Source organism: Lemur catta, chromosome 19 (genome assembly GCF_020740605.2).
Source record: "Lemur catta isolate mLemCat1 chromosome 19, mLemCat1.pri, whole genome shotgun sequence".
In the NCBI taxonomy this organism is placed as follows: Eukaryota; Metazoa; Chordata; class Mammalia; order Primates; family Lemuridae; genus Lemur; species Lemur catta.
In genome coordinates, this window is record NC_059146.1 from 25,624,248 (window position 1) to 25,640,235 (window position 15,988).

General features: G+C 46.2%; 1 protein-coding gene across 1 annotated transcript; it reads right to left on the minus strand.

Annotated features, from left to right (window-relative positions):
* Positions 1-3,302: 3,302 nt before the first annotated feature.
* PNMA8C (PNMA family member 8C) lies at positions 3,303-4,132 on the minus strand. Its single transcript, XM_045531358.1, has one exon. It carries the CDS (start codon positions 4,046-4,048, stop codon positions 3,434-3,436), a length of 615 nt encoding a protein of 204 aa, XP_045387314.1. The 5' UTR covers positions 4,049-4,132; the 3' UTR covers positions 3,303-3,433.
* Between the last annotated feature and the right edge of the window lie 11,856 nt (positions 4,133-15,988).

Here is a 15,988-nt window from a genome sequence, read left to right on the forward strand (position 1 = left end):
GATATTACTGTTTTTATTCTAGATACATTGTCTCACCTTTTGCATCAGCCCCTAGAAAATGACTGAGAAGCCTGCAGGATAGAATAAAGCTGTGTGTTTTGTGTTCTCTTGGTCACTGAGCTCTGATAACACCTCTTTTAAAAATCATGCAGTCCCAGCTGGGCGCGGTGGCTCACGCCTGTAATCCTAGCACTCTGGGTAGCGGAAGCGGGTGGATCGCTCGAGGTCAGGAGTTCAAGACCAGCCTGAGCAAGAGTGAGACACCCCCCCCCCCCCCCGTCTCTACCAAAAAAAACAGAAAGAAATGACTTGGACAGCTAAAACTCTATATAGAAAAAATTAGCCAGGCATGGTGGTGCATGCCTGTAGTCCCAGCTACTCGGGAGGCTGAGGCAGTAGGATCACTTAAGCCCAGGAGTTTGAGGTTGCTGTGAGTTAGGCTGATGCCACGGCACTCACTCTAGCCCCGGGCAACAAAGTGAGACTCTGTCTGAAAACCACAACAACAACAACAAAAAAACCATGCAGTCCTGGAAAACTTCAGGCAACCCATGAAAGTGGTTTTCAAAACTTTTTTTTAGCAGCTAGATCATTTTTCCAAATTAAATCTTGCCTGGCTCTCCCTCCCCAACTTATCAAAGAGCAAACTATGGGTTCATTAGCATACATTTATTTTATGAGTTCATATTTATACAACATAGCATCAACCACAAAGAACAATGGAGAATTTTAGCTGAACCCACTTTTGAAATCAGGGCTTTACAGAGGTCAGATGTAGCCCTCCGTCAGCCGGCACATTCAATTTGTGAATCTTTGCTTGGGATTGATGTCCTGACTCAGGTAAGTAGCTTCAAATGGTAACAGTTTTACATAAGAGCTTATATTGCAATCCCAGGAAACTCTTCGACTAGTCCAGAAAACCTCAAAAGAGAAGTGGTAGAAGATTTTGGGTTCATGGGCAACATTGAACAACTACTCACGTTGTATATTACAAATATAAACATATGAGAAACACCCAGAACTCATAATAAGCACATCTACAGTCTTAATGCTGCAATATGGTGATGAGAAATGTCACACTGTCCCTTTTTATACAATGATTGTGCCTTAATGGAATAACAGCATGCAACAGAGGTGTATGAGGCTTGTGTAGCATTTATTCAAGCTCAGACTCTGTGATGGGACAATGAACACAGTAGTACAATATTCTGTGAGTGGATATGGCCAGGCCAGGGATTTACAAGGAATAAAAAGATCAATATAGAACTAAAAAGTTCTTGACCTTGGATTTGCAAGCATTTCAAATACATGTGTGGGGATGGTAAGAAAATCTCTATCTCAGCCGTTGCATGAAGAAAAGAATGTTGAGGCTGATGCTAGACAGCCAGCTTGGGAAATGAACAGGAATCAGACTTTGAGATTTTAGGTGATGTCGACCAAGTGAATTCTAAAAATTCCTTCTGTTTCTTGACACTTGCTGGGAACACAAGAATCTAATAGGATTTTCTGACTGCTTGAGGGTGGGTCCCTTCCCTGCACCCTGGCTGCAGAGAACCTCCACCTTTTGACTCCAGTACGTAAGAATCTGTGTGTGTGTGTGTGTGTGTGTGTGTGTGTGTGTGTGTGTAAATTACAGTTTTGAAAAGCGATTCAGCTCAAACCATTGCAGAACTCCGAACTAATGGAAGTTTGCAAATTCACAGGTCAGATGCCCCTGACCAAGGAAATTGTCTACTCATGCGTATTTGGATTGTACTGTTTTTTCCTTCTTCACCATCATAGGGGACTCAGCTTACAGACTTGGGGACTTAATGTTGTTAATCAATAATACTTGAAAGTGGCCTTTTAATTATTTACCTCCTTTTGGACTATTCCCTGGAAGTCTTGCCTTTTGTCCTTTAGAGAGTGGAGCTCACTCCGCTCCCCAAGTCAGAGCTCCTGGGATTAATTTGGGGAGACCCACACCCTCACCCCAAGTGCCAATCAGGGCAGAAGGGTCCCACTTCTGACAGCTTTTGTGAGGGAGACTCACAGAGTGGAGAACGACAGTTTTTACCCGGGTTACACCGGCGGGCAGGCAGCTCACTCTGGCGGCCACGGTTTCTGGGTGGCTCACTCCGGACAAGTCTGTGCCAGAGGTACATTCAAGATACATCCATTCGAAAGACAGAAAACGGATCTAGACTTTGCAATGACAGGATTTCCAAGGGGGCCCAAAACTAGAGGGGTCTGTGCTGCCCCCCGCCCCCCAGCAAGAGGGGCTGTCCCCAACATCAGGCCTGGGGTGATGGCCGAAGGAGAATAGCGGCCCTTCTCCCAAGCAGGGATCTCCCTGACACGTTCTTCCTGGATCTGCTTGAGTATTTTTTTTTTTCCAATTCTGGTAAGAAACCTGCAAAACCTCGAAATCCGGGACCCTGTTTCTCCTCCTGCACTTTCTGCAATGGGCGCAGGTGCCTGGCGCAGCCAGCGGTCTCCATGGCAACGGGCTGACGCGCTGCTTGGTTCCGGTTCTGACTGCAACTGCGCGGCTCCGCGGGGTCTCCCAGGTGTTAGAAGTCGCTTGCAGATCTTTGAAACTTTTCCTTATTTAGAAGTTACTCTCACTCACTCAAATAATATCCATACATACACTCAGGTGTTAGCCGCACAATTTCAAATGTTACCCATACCACTTTCAATTACACCCAGATGCTACCCACACACTCCAATGGTACCCACGTTCACCCATGTGTGTTCAAGTAACCCAAAGGTTACCCGCATCTGCTCAAATATTTAATGCGACAGCCAAGAGGGCAAGGTTTTGGCCTGTTTTGTGACCCGCTTGTAGCCCCAGTGCCTGGCACACTAGGTGTTCAGGGAATATTAGTTGGTTGCATGCATGCATGAATAATCCACACACAACCAGATATTATGATCACTCAGCTCTTAACCACATCTATTCAAATGGTACCTACGCTCACTCAGATGTATCCAAGTAACTCAAACATTGGCCACTGACTCTGAGTGCCACGAAGGCAGGGATTTTTGTTGGGTTTGCTTCCTCGCCCACCCCCAGCTCCTAGAACAGTGTCTGGGACATAGCAGGTGTGCAATAAATATCTATAAGATGAATGAAGGGGGGGGAATGACCCACACGCAATCAGATGTTAGCCTCATCCACTCAGATGTGACACACAAGTTAGTAAACTCAGATAAAAATACCCACCTCATTCGCACTAGTCAGATGTCACCTGTGCTACTCAGGTGATACCCGTTCTTAGCCAAAGTTACCAACTCACTGGAATAATACCCACCCTCACTCCTATTACCCATACTCACTCGCATTCCACAAACTTACTCAAGTGGTACCTGCCCTCTCACAGGCATTACCCACACCCACTCAGATGGCGGCCACCCTCACTGGACGCCCCTGTGCCCACTCGACGTCATCTCACAGCTTCTTGTCACATGCATGATGCCGTCGCCGGTTTTTCTTGTGCCTCCTCTTGCTCCGCTTGCCTTCTCCAGCCTTGCTCTCCTTCCCCGAGGTGTCCAGAGGCGGCCCCGCGTCCACCCTGGCGGTAGACCCAGCCTCTGGCTCGTCCCCCAGCCCGGGCACACAGCACTTTGTGGCAGGTAGCTCCCTGGGGCCCTTTGCTGTCGGGCACAGTTCCTGCCTCAGGACTCGAGCCATATCCTCCACCGTCCTGCCCTCGCTCTGCAGAAAGAGGTTCAGCTTGGTCAGGAATTCAATGTCCTGCTGCCGGGGCATGTAGACCACTCTCCATATGCCGCCCTTGCCCTTGATCTCCCTGGGGACGACGGCGTAGTTGATGTCCTCCGCCAGCCTAATGATGGCCGCCTTGGATTCATCCTCCTCCAGGAAGGCCTTTCCAGCCACTTCGAACTTGCCTAGAGGTTTTAGGGGGACCCGTATGATCTCTTCAAATTCCTCGTTGCCACAGTCCTCTGGGATCCCCAGGATCATCAGGGACTTGTAACTGTCCACCTCCAGGGCCTTGCACCCGTGCTCCAACAGTGCAATGTCCTTTACTCCGAACAGCATCTTGCCCAACTCTTTGAGGCAGCGGTATGCCCGTTGGTGCGCACCTGGGCTGCCTCGGGAATCCAAAAAATTATCCAGGGTGCCGAGATCCCTTCCCAAAGGCTACGTGACAGTGAGGCCTCAAGGGCCAGAGCCTACAGACAGGCCCACTTTGTCCAGCTAGTTAGCGATGCCCCCAGCCCCCAGCCCCCAGCCCGTGCCGCAGGGCTGCACAACGTCAGGGGTCTGTAGAGGGCTCGTGGGAATCCCCGGGGACTTACGCCTGCCCAGGAAGCAGAAGTTGGCGTTTGTGAGCTGACTCGTGGCTCCTGGGTCCCTGGCAAGGACGCACCAGGGAGGGTCTGGAGATGACGCTTCCCCTTTCTTGGCAGTGGCCTCCAAAGGTCCCGCAGGCCCCGACAGTCTCAGCAGATCTCCCTAGGGCTGCTGCCAACGAGGTGTCGTGGGGGGGGGGGTGGCTGGCAGGCAGGGAGGCTCGTCCCTCACTGCCGGTGCAGAGGTCGCCCTCAGTACTCTGTGGCCGGGTGAAGAGGAGGATGTGGCCGCTGCACTTGCTCCCGCAGTGACGTCACCACCTCCTTCCGCTCTGAGGCCCGGTGGTTTCCATGGCAACCGCCGGAGCATCGCCTCTGCCATTGGCCGCCTGGTTGCATTGAAATCAGAGTCCGAGGAGGTCACTGGGAGGTGAGGGGTCAGCCACCTATCATCGGAAGTGCCCTCCCTTCTCCTTTGGGAAATGGCTGATTCCAGGGCGTGGGGGTACAGGGAACATACAGGAGGAGTCTGGAGCATCTTTTGGGGTCAAAAGTGAGGAAGTGCTCAAAGAACGATGAGAACACCTGGAAGGACACAGGAGCCAGCTTGAAGGGCTCTCATTGGCCAACTCTGGGACAATTTGAACATCAATGTGAAAAATAACAGTAACAGATTTTAATCCCTTGAATGAAATAAAAATCCATGTCCATGTAGATGTAAGAAAATGAATGGAAATTTTGGTGAGGAATGTGGGCTGTTACATTGTCTCAAAGTACCTGCCCGTATAATACTTATTCATCAAAGGGGGCAAACTTATCTTTACAGTGGAATGCCCTTGTTCGTAGGACACACACACTATGATGTTCAGCTTTGATAGGGCACTGGATTGGCAATTTACTCTCAAATGGTTCAGGGAGCAAAACGTTCTTTGTACCGCATTTGCACCTTTTCTGTGTTTGTGGTTGTTTCAAATACATTTTTAAAAAGAAATAAGAAATGTCCCCCACATGTGATCGCCTCTGCAAAGTCCATTCCTCCCCTCCCTACCACATTAACAAAGTGATAATATTTGGGTTAGTTTGACATCCTCCATACATCCAGATGAGCACTGATTGGCTTGAACTAATACTAATCAGCATAATCCCACCCCCTTGCCACAGTGATTGGTTCAGAATGGTCCCCCACGTAACCTGGGCCAAAGCCAATTAGTGCATGATATCTCCTGGGTCCTGGAGATTGGTTAAGCCTTGGACATGTGAACTCAGTACGTCCAATCAGAATGAAGCAAAGTACTTGTGTGACTAGCAAGGGCAGGAAAACTCTTTTCTCCTAGATGTGAAAGAGTAAGCATGGGAGCTGCAGAAGGCCATCTTAGAACCATGAGCTAAGCCATTTGGAGGATGAATTTTGCATCCAGAGGAAGGCAGAGCTGAGATAATAATGAGAAACCAAGCCATAGTTGGGATGACATCATATGCCTCAGGATCAAACCATACCTGAAATCTACATCCTTTGACACTTTACTTTTTAAAAACTGTTGTATTTCAATGCACAAATTGTAAATGAAAATCCATTAACTGAACACATTGTGTAAACAGCACCCAAATCAATAGACATCACTAGCATCCCAGAAACATCCTGTGCTTTCTCCAAGTCACTATATCCTCTCAAGTGTAGCTACTAACCTGACTTTCAACAGCATAGATTAGTTTTGTCTTATGTAATATGTAAATGGAATTACATATTATGCGCTCTGTGTTTCTTGGTGAACAAGTGTACACATCTGTTGGTTTTAAGCCTAAGCAAATGCTCAGCCTTAGCAGATACTGCAAGTTGCCCAAAGTGGCTGTACCATTTTACACTTCCACCAAGCAGTGTATGAGAGTTCCAGTTTCTCCACATTCTCATCAACAGTAGGTATTGTCAGACTTTTCAGGATATTCTGGTATATATCTCATTGTGTGTCTCCTGCATGGAATCTCATTGTGTTTTTAATTTGAATATTCCTAATAACCAATGAAATTGAGAACTTTTTTCAGATTCTTATTGGCCATTTGAATATCCTGTTTTGTGAAGAGTCTGTTAAAGTCTTTCACTTATTTTTCTATTGGGCTGTCATCTTTTTCTTACTGATTTGCAGTTCTTTATATATTCTAGATAGTACCTTGATTGTTTTAAGCTGATCTGATTTTGATTTTCTGTAAGTTGCATCTCAAAATACAGCTTAACTAACATAGAAAGACTCATGAGTACTTACCATGTACACATTTGTTTTGTCTCTTTCACATCTAATAATTGTCATAGCCATAGGTTGATTATTTTTACAGCAGAGGCAGCACAGTATTGGTCTAGTATCTATTGAGAAACTTCTCTCTCTCAAATTTCAAAGGCACTTCTCCAGCTCTCAAAGTATCTCCTCCTCTGGGTTATCCTGGGAGCACACTGGACAGGTGGACTGCTAGATCTGATGGCAGGTCTGATGGGGATCTGGAGTGACCCAGGATATGAAGAATCCATCTACTAACTGAGCATCAGCCTGAACTGCAGATGTGACCTCTCTATGGGACATTACACCCAGCACCTCACAATGGCACCCCACCCATCCATGAGTGTCAGCTCTGAATGGCAAGTGTATGTATGTCAGTGAGCCTGTGGGCAGTGTCTGAGGAAGAGTAGGGAGTGTCGCAATGACCTTGGATCATGCCTCGGGGAACATCCATTGTTAGTTGGAGGAAAATGTTTAAATCAGAGGCCACAAACTATTAGTAGAAGCCTAAATATTGGAAACTGGGCTTTAGATACACCTTATTTGTTCAACTCTACTTTTCAAAAATTTGAATCAATAGTCAACTTTCTAAATTAAAAATTCAAAGAAAATACAGATTTCTGGCTTCTCTTAAAAAATGAGAGAATGTGTCAAAATGGATCCCTGTTGTCACCTGGTTAAAATCTGTTGAGGGTGAGAAACTTCTGCCTTCGTATAGATAGGGCACCTACTCTCTGGTTTTCCACAGACCCTACCAGTCCCTATTGTCCTACACTCAGCTCAATTTGTGCCTCTATGTTATCCACCTTGTCTCTGTGGGTTTTTGAGTTTGAGATTCCTGATGGGCATCATTAACTGTGTCAGTAACTTCTTCTATTAATTCATCCTTTGACATTTTTTAGTAATTTTCCATAAAGGAGTTCAAACACCAATAGCTGTGGAGTTATGAATGTTGCACAGCACATAGAAGCTTCATTTTTGTGTGAGGCTTCCGTTTCAGCCAAGTGATGTCCCAGTTTAGCAGGGACACCCCCCAGTCACCCTCTGTCTCTTATTTCCCTTCCCTCCCAGGTCTCACATTCTAGACCCCATTGCCCATCATACTTCACCCCCTTATGTCTCTTCTTCCTTTCTTTAGCCTATGTACACAATGACTCCACAATTTCACAACAACCTGATGACATGGGTAGTATGAATGTCTCCAATTTTATGGTTAAGCAAACTGAAAATCAGAGAGGTTAATTCACTTACCTAAAGCCACACAGCTAGTGAATAACAAAGCCAGACTTCTGTGAACTTGGGGCCAGGTGCCTGGGCAGCTCTGTGGGGGACGGGCACCAGCTTCTCCTGCAAGTCAGCCAAGCATGGAATTGAGGTCGGAGGTGGTAAGAGACACCCGGGGTTCCCATGTGGCCATATGGGCTCCAGATTGTTCTTGTAGGTTCCAGTTTGTCCTTGCTATTCTAGTCCAGTTTCCAAACTGCCCAGCTAGCTGACCTACAGAGCCTTAAACCCAATACTAGTTATGGAAACAACAATGACCTTGCGTATACCTCTCCTCCAGCAACGCTGGTGCTTTTTTCTGGTAACTTTTCTTTGATGTCCCCACCATCCCTTTCCTGGTCCTCACCTCCCCAACTTTGCCCACGATGGCCAAAATTCCAATCCCATACAAGCTTCTTATCCCACGTGGCTCACATTGGACTGGCTTTCATGGTGAGCACTGACCAATCCTGAGCAACCATGACTTTTCCTTTATAAAATGACAGAGTTGGACTGATCATGTATTACTTTTCTTTTCTTTTTTTTTTTTTTGACACAGAGTCTCACCTCTGTTGCCCAGGCTAGAGTGCTGTGGCATCAGCGTAGCTCACAGCAACCTCAAACTCCTGGGCTCAAGCAATCCTCCTGCCTCAGCCTCCAGAGTAGCTGAGACTACAGGCATGTGCCACCATGCCCGGCTAATTTTTTTTTTTTTTTTTGACTCAGAGTATCGCTGTGTTGCCCGGGCTAGAGTGAGTGCCGTGGCATCCACCTAGCTCACAGCAACCTCAAACTCCTGGGCTTAAGCGATCCTCCTGCCTCAGCCTCCCGAGTAGCTGGGACTACAGGCATGCGCCACCATCCCCGGCTAATTATTTCTATATATATTTTAGTTGGCCAGATAATTTCTTTCTAGTTTTAGTAGAGACAGGGTCTCGCTCTTGCTCAGGCTGGTCTCGAACTCCTGAGCTCAAACGATCCACCCGCCTCGGCCTCCCAGAGTGCTAGGATTACAGGTGTGAGCCACTGCGCCTGGCCTAATTTTTGCTATATATATTTTTAGATGTCCAGCTGATTTCTTTCTATTTTTTTTTTTTGTTAGTAGAGACGGGGTCTCGCTCTTGCTCAGGCTGGTCTCGAACTCCTGAGCTCAAACGATCTGCCCGCCTCGGCCTCCCAGGGTGCTAGGATTACAGGCTTGAGCCACTGTGTCCGGCCCATGTATTACTTTTCAAGCTTTCCAGAACAGAGTAGAGCAGGAAGATGTGCCCTCTCATTTAGGGGTTTGAGGAACCAGCTCTTCAATAGAGATTTCTTTGACGTCTAATTTTCGTCATTAAAAATTCACATTCGACTCCCTAACATAGCACTGTCCATTTTAATACAAAGATGAGATGCGTTTTCCTTCCAAAGGTGAAGTAGAATTGGCAATGCAAAATATCTGCCGTGGATTTATGAATCCTTGGCGCTCCACTGGGTGTCCCTGGGTTTATGCACATTCCACATGGAGAGGCAGGCCACAGAATGGTTCATTTGTTCAAGCCACCAGTATTTACTGAGAGGTCTCCTTGTTCCAGGCTTGGGGCAATGTGCTGGGCACGCTTGAGAGAGACAAGCTCTGCTTTTGGGAGCCAGCCTAGTGTTCATGCCAGGCGGGCTCAGCCTGTGTGCAGTCAGGGAGAGAAGCCCTATAATTACCATCAAGTTGTGTTCTCACCCCTGGTGTGGGGTGTAGACTATAGCATATACTAGGTGGACTTGGTTTTCCTGGGACATGTTTTGCCAGAGTTTAAAGAGAGAACTGCCTACGGTGCTTTGGGGAGTCCTGAGCAACTAATCCTGTCTGGCCTCACCTGGGAAGGCTTCCTGGAAGAGGTGACATTTGAGAGAAATCTTGATGGATGCCTATAATAACCACAAAAATAATATTAAATAAATAACATTAAATAATAAATAATATTTTAAAATAATAAGCACTAAGATTTACATAGGGCACACTACCTGCCAGACAACATTCTAAGCCTGCTATATGCACTAAGTCATCAAATTTTTACAACAGTCCATGAGTTAGATATTATTTTATTGATTCAATCATTCATTCATTCAACAAACATAATTGAGCAGCTCCTGTATTTTATAGCCAGTTAGGTCACTTATCAGGGGCTATTATAGCTAGTGAGATTTTAATATTTATTTTGATTTTTTTCTATAAACTTTCTGTTCATATCTTTTACCCATTTTTAAAGAATTGGGGTTTCCTTTTTTTTTTACTGAGGGGTATGAAAGCTTTTACAAATGGAGGGAATGAGCATATTACCTGCACCGTATGTCATAACCAAATTATTTGTTGTTCGATTCCAGGCACTGTGGCTACAGCAATGAATGAGACAGACAAAACTCCCTGATCTCTGAGAGCTGACACTCTACTGGACAGGCAGACCAGAGATAGTTAAAGAAGATGTATATAATATGTCACGTGGTGATAATGAGTGCTTATGGGGGGAAGGGTGTTATAATATTTACTGTGTGCCAAGTAAAGTCTTCATGGGGGGGTTGGTTGAGCAAAGATCCAAAGGAAGGAAGAGAGTGACCATGTGAATATTTGCGGAAACAGAGTTCCCAGGAGAAGGAACAGCTAGTGCAAAGGCCCTGAGGCCACAGCCCCCCTGGTATATTTGAGGAATAGCAGAGACCAGTGTGACTGGGGCAGAGGAAACAAGGGAGAGTTGAGAAGAAATTGGGAAAAAAAGCAGATGGCAGGAGGGAAGAGGTGGTGGCCAGATCTTGAAAGTCATTGAGGTAATCGAGGCCGGGGGCATTATAGGAGTTTGCCAGTCAGGCCAGGTGTTGGTGTTGGAGGACGTGGATTTCTGAGAATTGAGAAGAAGTAACGATTTCCCTTCTGCAGCGTGTGTTAGCTCTAACACTGGGGGCAAATCAAAGAGCCCAACCGACACCCATACAAATAAAATGAAATGTCGTGAATTCTGGGAGTGGATAAGAGGGGACCTACACCATGTTGGGAGCCTGTTCTGTTTGGGGCTGTGTCTCCAGGATCTAGAACAAGGTTCCATGGCACCGCTCTCAATAAGCTGTCCTCCTGGAGGCTGCATTCATATACGCCTTTGCCAAGAGGAGGAAGAGTATCCCTGTCTTCCCCACTCTCCACAGCTCTGTGCTCCTGTTTTTTTAAATCTTTGCAATATGACAGGCTACAATGATGTCTTATAATTTGACATTTCTTTAATCACAAGATTGAGCAACATTTCCTTTTTTTTTTCTGTGAACCGCCTGTGCATATCTTTTATCCACATATTTTTTTTTAAATTGGGTTTTTTTTTCCTAGCTGAGGGGTAAGAGAGGGTTGCAAAAAAAGAAAATGAACACTTTTGCACTACATGTCTTGAATATTTTTCCAAGTTTATTTTTTGGCTTTGGCTTTGTTTAGGATACATTATGCCTCCAAGGTCATTTTAAATTTTGTATAAATAAATTTCTGTGTTGGTAAATGTATCAGTCTTTTCTTTCATGACCTCAGGGGCCGTGTCACCCTTAACAAGGCTTTCTTAATGCTAAGATGACAACTCACTATTTTTTTTCTTTGGTTAAAGTGTCATGTTTGACACTGAAATCTCCAATTCACCTGGACTGCATGGCAGTATTTTAACAAGATCCAACTTCATGTCTTTCCAGAGAGCTACTCAGCCATCTATGTTTATGGAGAAAAGTCTCTTTTTCAATGATATGAAATTCCACTGTTATCATATAAATTCCTGTGTGTATTACTGGCCTCCCTAATCTGGCCTCTTAACCAGTTGTTTATCCATTTAGAGCCAGCCCCAGACTGTTTGAAAACTATACTTTCATGATCTGTTTTCATATAGAGAAGGGCTGATTCCTCTTGCTTTATTTTTTCAGAATATTTTTTTGGATCTTTTCATATTTTTTTTCCTTTGAACCTAAGAATCAACTTGTTTAATTTTTTCCTTTTTTTTTTTTTTTTGAGACAGAGTCTTGCTCTGTTGCCCAGGCTAGAGTGAGTGCCATGGCGTCAGCCTAGCTCACAGCAACCTCAAACTCCTGGGCTCAAGCAATCCTTCTGCCTCAGTCTCCCGAGTAGCTGGGACTGCAGACATGTGCCACCATGCTCGGCTAATTTTTTCTATATATTTTTAGTTGTCCAGATAATTTCTTTCTATTTTTTTTAGCAGAGACAGGGTTCTCGCTCTTGCTCAGGCTGGTCTCGAACTCGTGAGTTCAAACCTTGGCCTCCCAAGTGCTAGGATTACAGGCATGAGCCACCGCACCCGGCCAACTTGTCTAATTTTGAAAACATTTTTGGTGTTTTAATTACAGCTGGATTAAATTCTTAGATCTGGAGGGGGGAAATGGGTTCAATTTTTTCATATTGAATCTCCCCATCCAAGAGCATTTATTTAAACCTTTTATAGCATACTCCATAGCAGTTTTAAATGTTCTTGGACTAGACCCTGTGCTATTCTTGATAAGCTCATTTCAAGATGTTTCTATTACCTTTTTATTATCGCGAGAGTAATTACGATGGTCTTCTCTTCTGTTTGGTTTCTAAGCCAGTTCTCTGTGTACTGGCATCTTGTTACTTTGAGGATTTTGATTTTGCAATCCAGAACCACCTTGCTCAGTCCTCATTCCTTCTAATAGTTTGTGGGTTGATTCTCTTTCTAGGGACAGAATCATATCATTTCTAAAAGATAGTCACACTTCCTCCTTTCAAATGTTCACGCTCTTATTTCTTTCTTTTATATAATGACATGAGTCATGCCTCTTGAATCTGGGCCCAGCACTCGAAGTTTCCGCGTTCTGGTGTGGGGCCTGGAGCCTCTGTCCGTCCTTGAAACTCTCATGATTGTAGCCAAGGATGCTTTGCCATGAAGGACATCACCCCTTGTTCTCAGGCTCGAGGGAGTTACTACATTGGGAGCTATTTTTTGGGGGGTGGCTTTCTGACTCTCCCAGTCTTCCCAGATATCCCCACTGCAGTGAACATAAAATTAGCAATCATATTATCGGGGGTTGACGTGCATTCTGAAAAGCCTTATATATTATGCTCAACAACATAATAAATTCAAATAGGGCTTCTGGAAACGTTCAGGTTAGGGTATGTCACCCAAAGACTGTGCAAAGACTTTCGTGGTTTTTAAAATGTCTGAAAATTCTTCGATGTTCTTATCAAAATGCGGATTTCATGGTAGAAAGCTAAAGAATATTTATATTTATAAATATTTATCTTTTATTACTCAACAAAAGTGTATATGGCACTTACGACATGCCAGACCCTGTTCTAAACTCTTGGCAAATATTAACTCATTTTATTTGCACAACAATCCCCGGAGGTAGCTACTGTTACATTTTCACCCCCATTTTACAGATAAGGAAACTGAGGCACAAAGAGGGGAAGAGCCTTCCCTAAGGTCACACAGCCAGTCTGAAGCAGGATGGTTTAAAGTCAAGCAGTTGGGCTGCAGAACTGACACTCTGAGACTTTCTAATACTGCTCTGTGCTGTGTGCGCGATAAATGACATTTTATTGTGCAGATGCACTTTATTTTTAGAGGCAAGATCAGCCGGTGAGGATTTGGCCTGGGTGGGGGCACGTGGAGGCTCGAGGAGCGAGCAGAGTCGAAAGCCTCCGTCTTGGAGAGGAAAACTTATTAGAAAAAAAGGAGGGCCCCGCGTTTGAGGTCTGCGGTGCCGGGTTTCCAGTGGAATCCGGGAAGCTGGCTGGCTGGGTTTCCTCCTGCTTCGTGGCAGGGAAAGGCTTGTGCCCGGGAGGGAGGCGGGGCAGGACGGCAGACGCGGGGCCCCTTCCCCAGTCCAGGGTCCATCTGCAAATCCAGGGGCGCCCTGGTTCCTCGGTGCTCACGGGGGCCTGGAATCTGGCGCTGGGTGGCCCGTCTGTCCTTCCAGCTGGCCACCTGGGGCCCTGTGAGCTAAGCGCTGGGAGCTAGCACAGCCAGATCAGGCTGAGCGGGAGGGAAGGCCCTGGAAGGGTGTTCACAGGCCATGGCCAAAGGAAACGAGTTAACATTCCAGGAACTGGAGCCCAGAGGCAGGGGTGAGGAGTTGGGGGGATGGCGGGGAAAACAGCGCCCAGAACTTTCAGGGCCTCTGAAGCCGCCCAGGACTTTAGCTTTGGGCACCAGAGCAAGCAGGGCCCGTCGTTGTGAGCCACCTCCCCCCACATTATCTGGAGGCTGAATAATGCCCCCCGAAGACAACCATGTCCCCATCCCCAGAACCTGCAAATACGTGACCTCCAGTGGCAAAAGGGACTTTGCGGATGTCATGAAGTTAGGGATCTTGTGATGGGGAGGGGATCCTAGATGATCCGGGTGGGCCCAGTGTCATCACAGAGTCCTTATAAAGAAAAGAGGGAGGCACAGAAGGAAATGCGCCGATGGGCGCAGAGTTCGGAAGTGATGCTTCCGGGAGGAATACGGCCCTGCTAACCCATTTTCGACTTGTAACCTCCAGAGTTGTCGGACAACACATTTGTGTTGCTTTAAGCCACTACATTTGCGGTCCTTTGTAACAGCAGCAAAAACTTGATGCAGCAAGTTTCTTCATCTCCCTGGGCCTCAGTTTCTCCATCTATACATTGGGATGGTCATGCATCCTTGGAGGGTGGCACTGAGGGTTTGTCTCATGGGTACATTGAAAGCGCTGGGGCTGGTGGCTGCCACGCAGCAAGTGCTGGACAAACATTAGCTTTAGTTATCTTCAAAGAAGAGACAAACCATTTGTTTATCCAACAAATATTTACTGAGCATCTACTATGCTCCGGGTATTGTTCTGTGTGCTGGAGGTGTCTGGGGTCTTGTGGACCACAGTGAAGACTTCAGCTTTTCTTCCGAGTGGGCAGGAGCTGTGGGAAGGCTCTGAGCCGAGGAGGGACAGAACCCGACTTCCATTTTAACAGATTCCCTCTGCCGAGTGGGGAACACACCATGGGGACAAGAGAGACGCTGTGAGCCCAGTGAGAACATAGTCGCAGGGAATAATTACAGGGTTCGTTGGAACAATAAGTGGGTTTGTGTTGGTAGAGCAGGTGCCCGGCACAGATGCTGGATGCTAATTGTTACTGTTGTCATTAGTGTTGCTGTTATTTTCCCCTTGTCACACAAGATTCCAGGGTCACAGCTTACCACGAGGTGCCTCCGAGGCTCAAATCCCATACCCCAGGGAGAGGGACCCTCCTTCTGTCTCCTCCTTGTCTCAGACTTTCCCCTCCTCCTCTCATTCATGACAATGAACTCCAGTGGTTACCATGGTAACCCAATCGTCATTCCCAACTCCTTTCTGCATTACCCTCTTCTACTTTAGAGGTTGCAAGCCAGGGACTTATTTTCTCAGCATTCTTTACTATGAGTCACAGTCATGTCACACCATGATGGCTAACAAGATGAAAGCAGAAGTCATATGGGAGGCTGACACCTTTTGTGTCCCTGGTAACGAGGTCCAGAAGGGGCTTCTGCGTTCTTTCTTCCTTGAATGTGGGTGTGATAGCCAGAGCTGGGGCAGTCATCTCGTGTTCATGAGGCAACAGACATGAAAGTCAACATGCTAAGGATGGTGAGGCAGAGAGAGAGAAGGAACCTGGGACATTAGATGTCATTGAACCAATACCTGAAACCTTCTAGATTTTTCATTATATGAGAAAAATAACTATCTATTTGTTTATATCATGTTTCCTGTTACTTGCAGTCACAAATGTTCTTTACTGGTTCATTTCCAGGAGGGAAACAAGGCCCAGAAAGCCATGGGTGACACGGAGCATCACACGGTCAGTTGGTGGAGGTGCCAGGACAGGATTGCAGGAGGGGACAATGTGGACTCTCCACCTTAAGACCAGAGAGAAATGGCCTCAATTCTTCAGAAAAATGAGAATTTTGGAATGTGAACTTAGAATGTGCCAGGAGCTTCACTTGCAGAGCGGAAGCCCAAGTTCTCATAGCAGCCAGCCCTGCTAATTTTGCTATTTTTAGTAGAGACGGGGGTCTTACTCTTGCTCAGGCTGGTCTCGAACCCCTGAGCTCAAGTGATCCTCTTGCCTTGGCCTCCCAGAGTGCTACGATTACAGGCATGAGCCACCGCACCTGTCTTAAAAAGGAATTCTT

Bases quoted from the DNA above. Each gene is read 5' to 3' on its own strand.
- PNMA8C (XM_045531358.1), bottom strand. From the start codon at position 4,048: ATGCTGTTCGGAGTAAAGGACATTGCACTGTTGGAGCACGGGTGCAAG.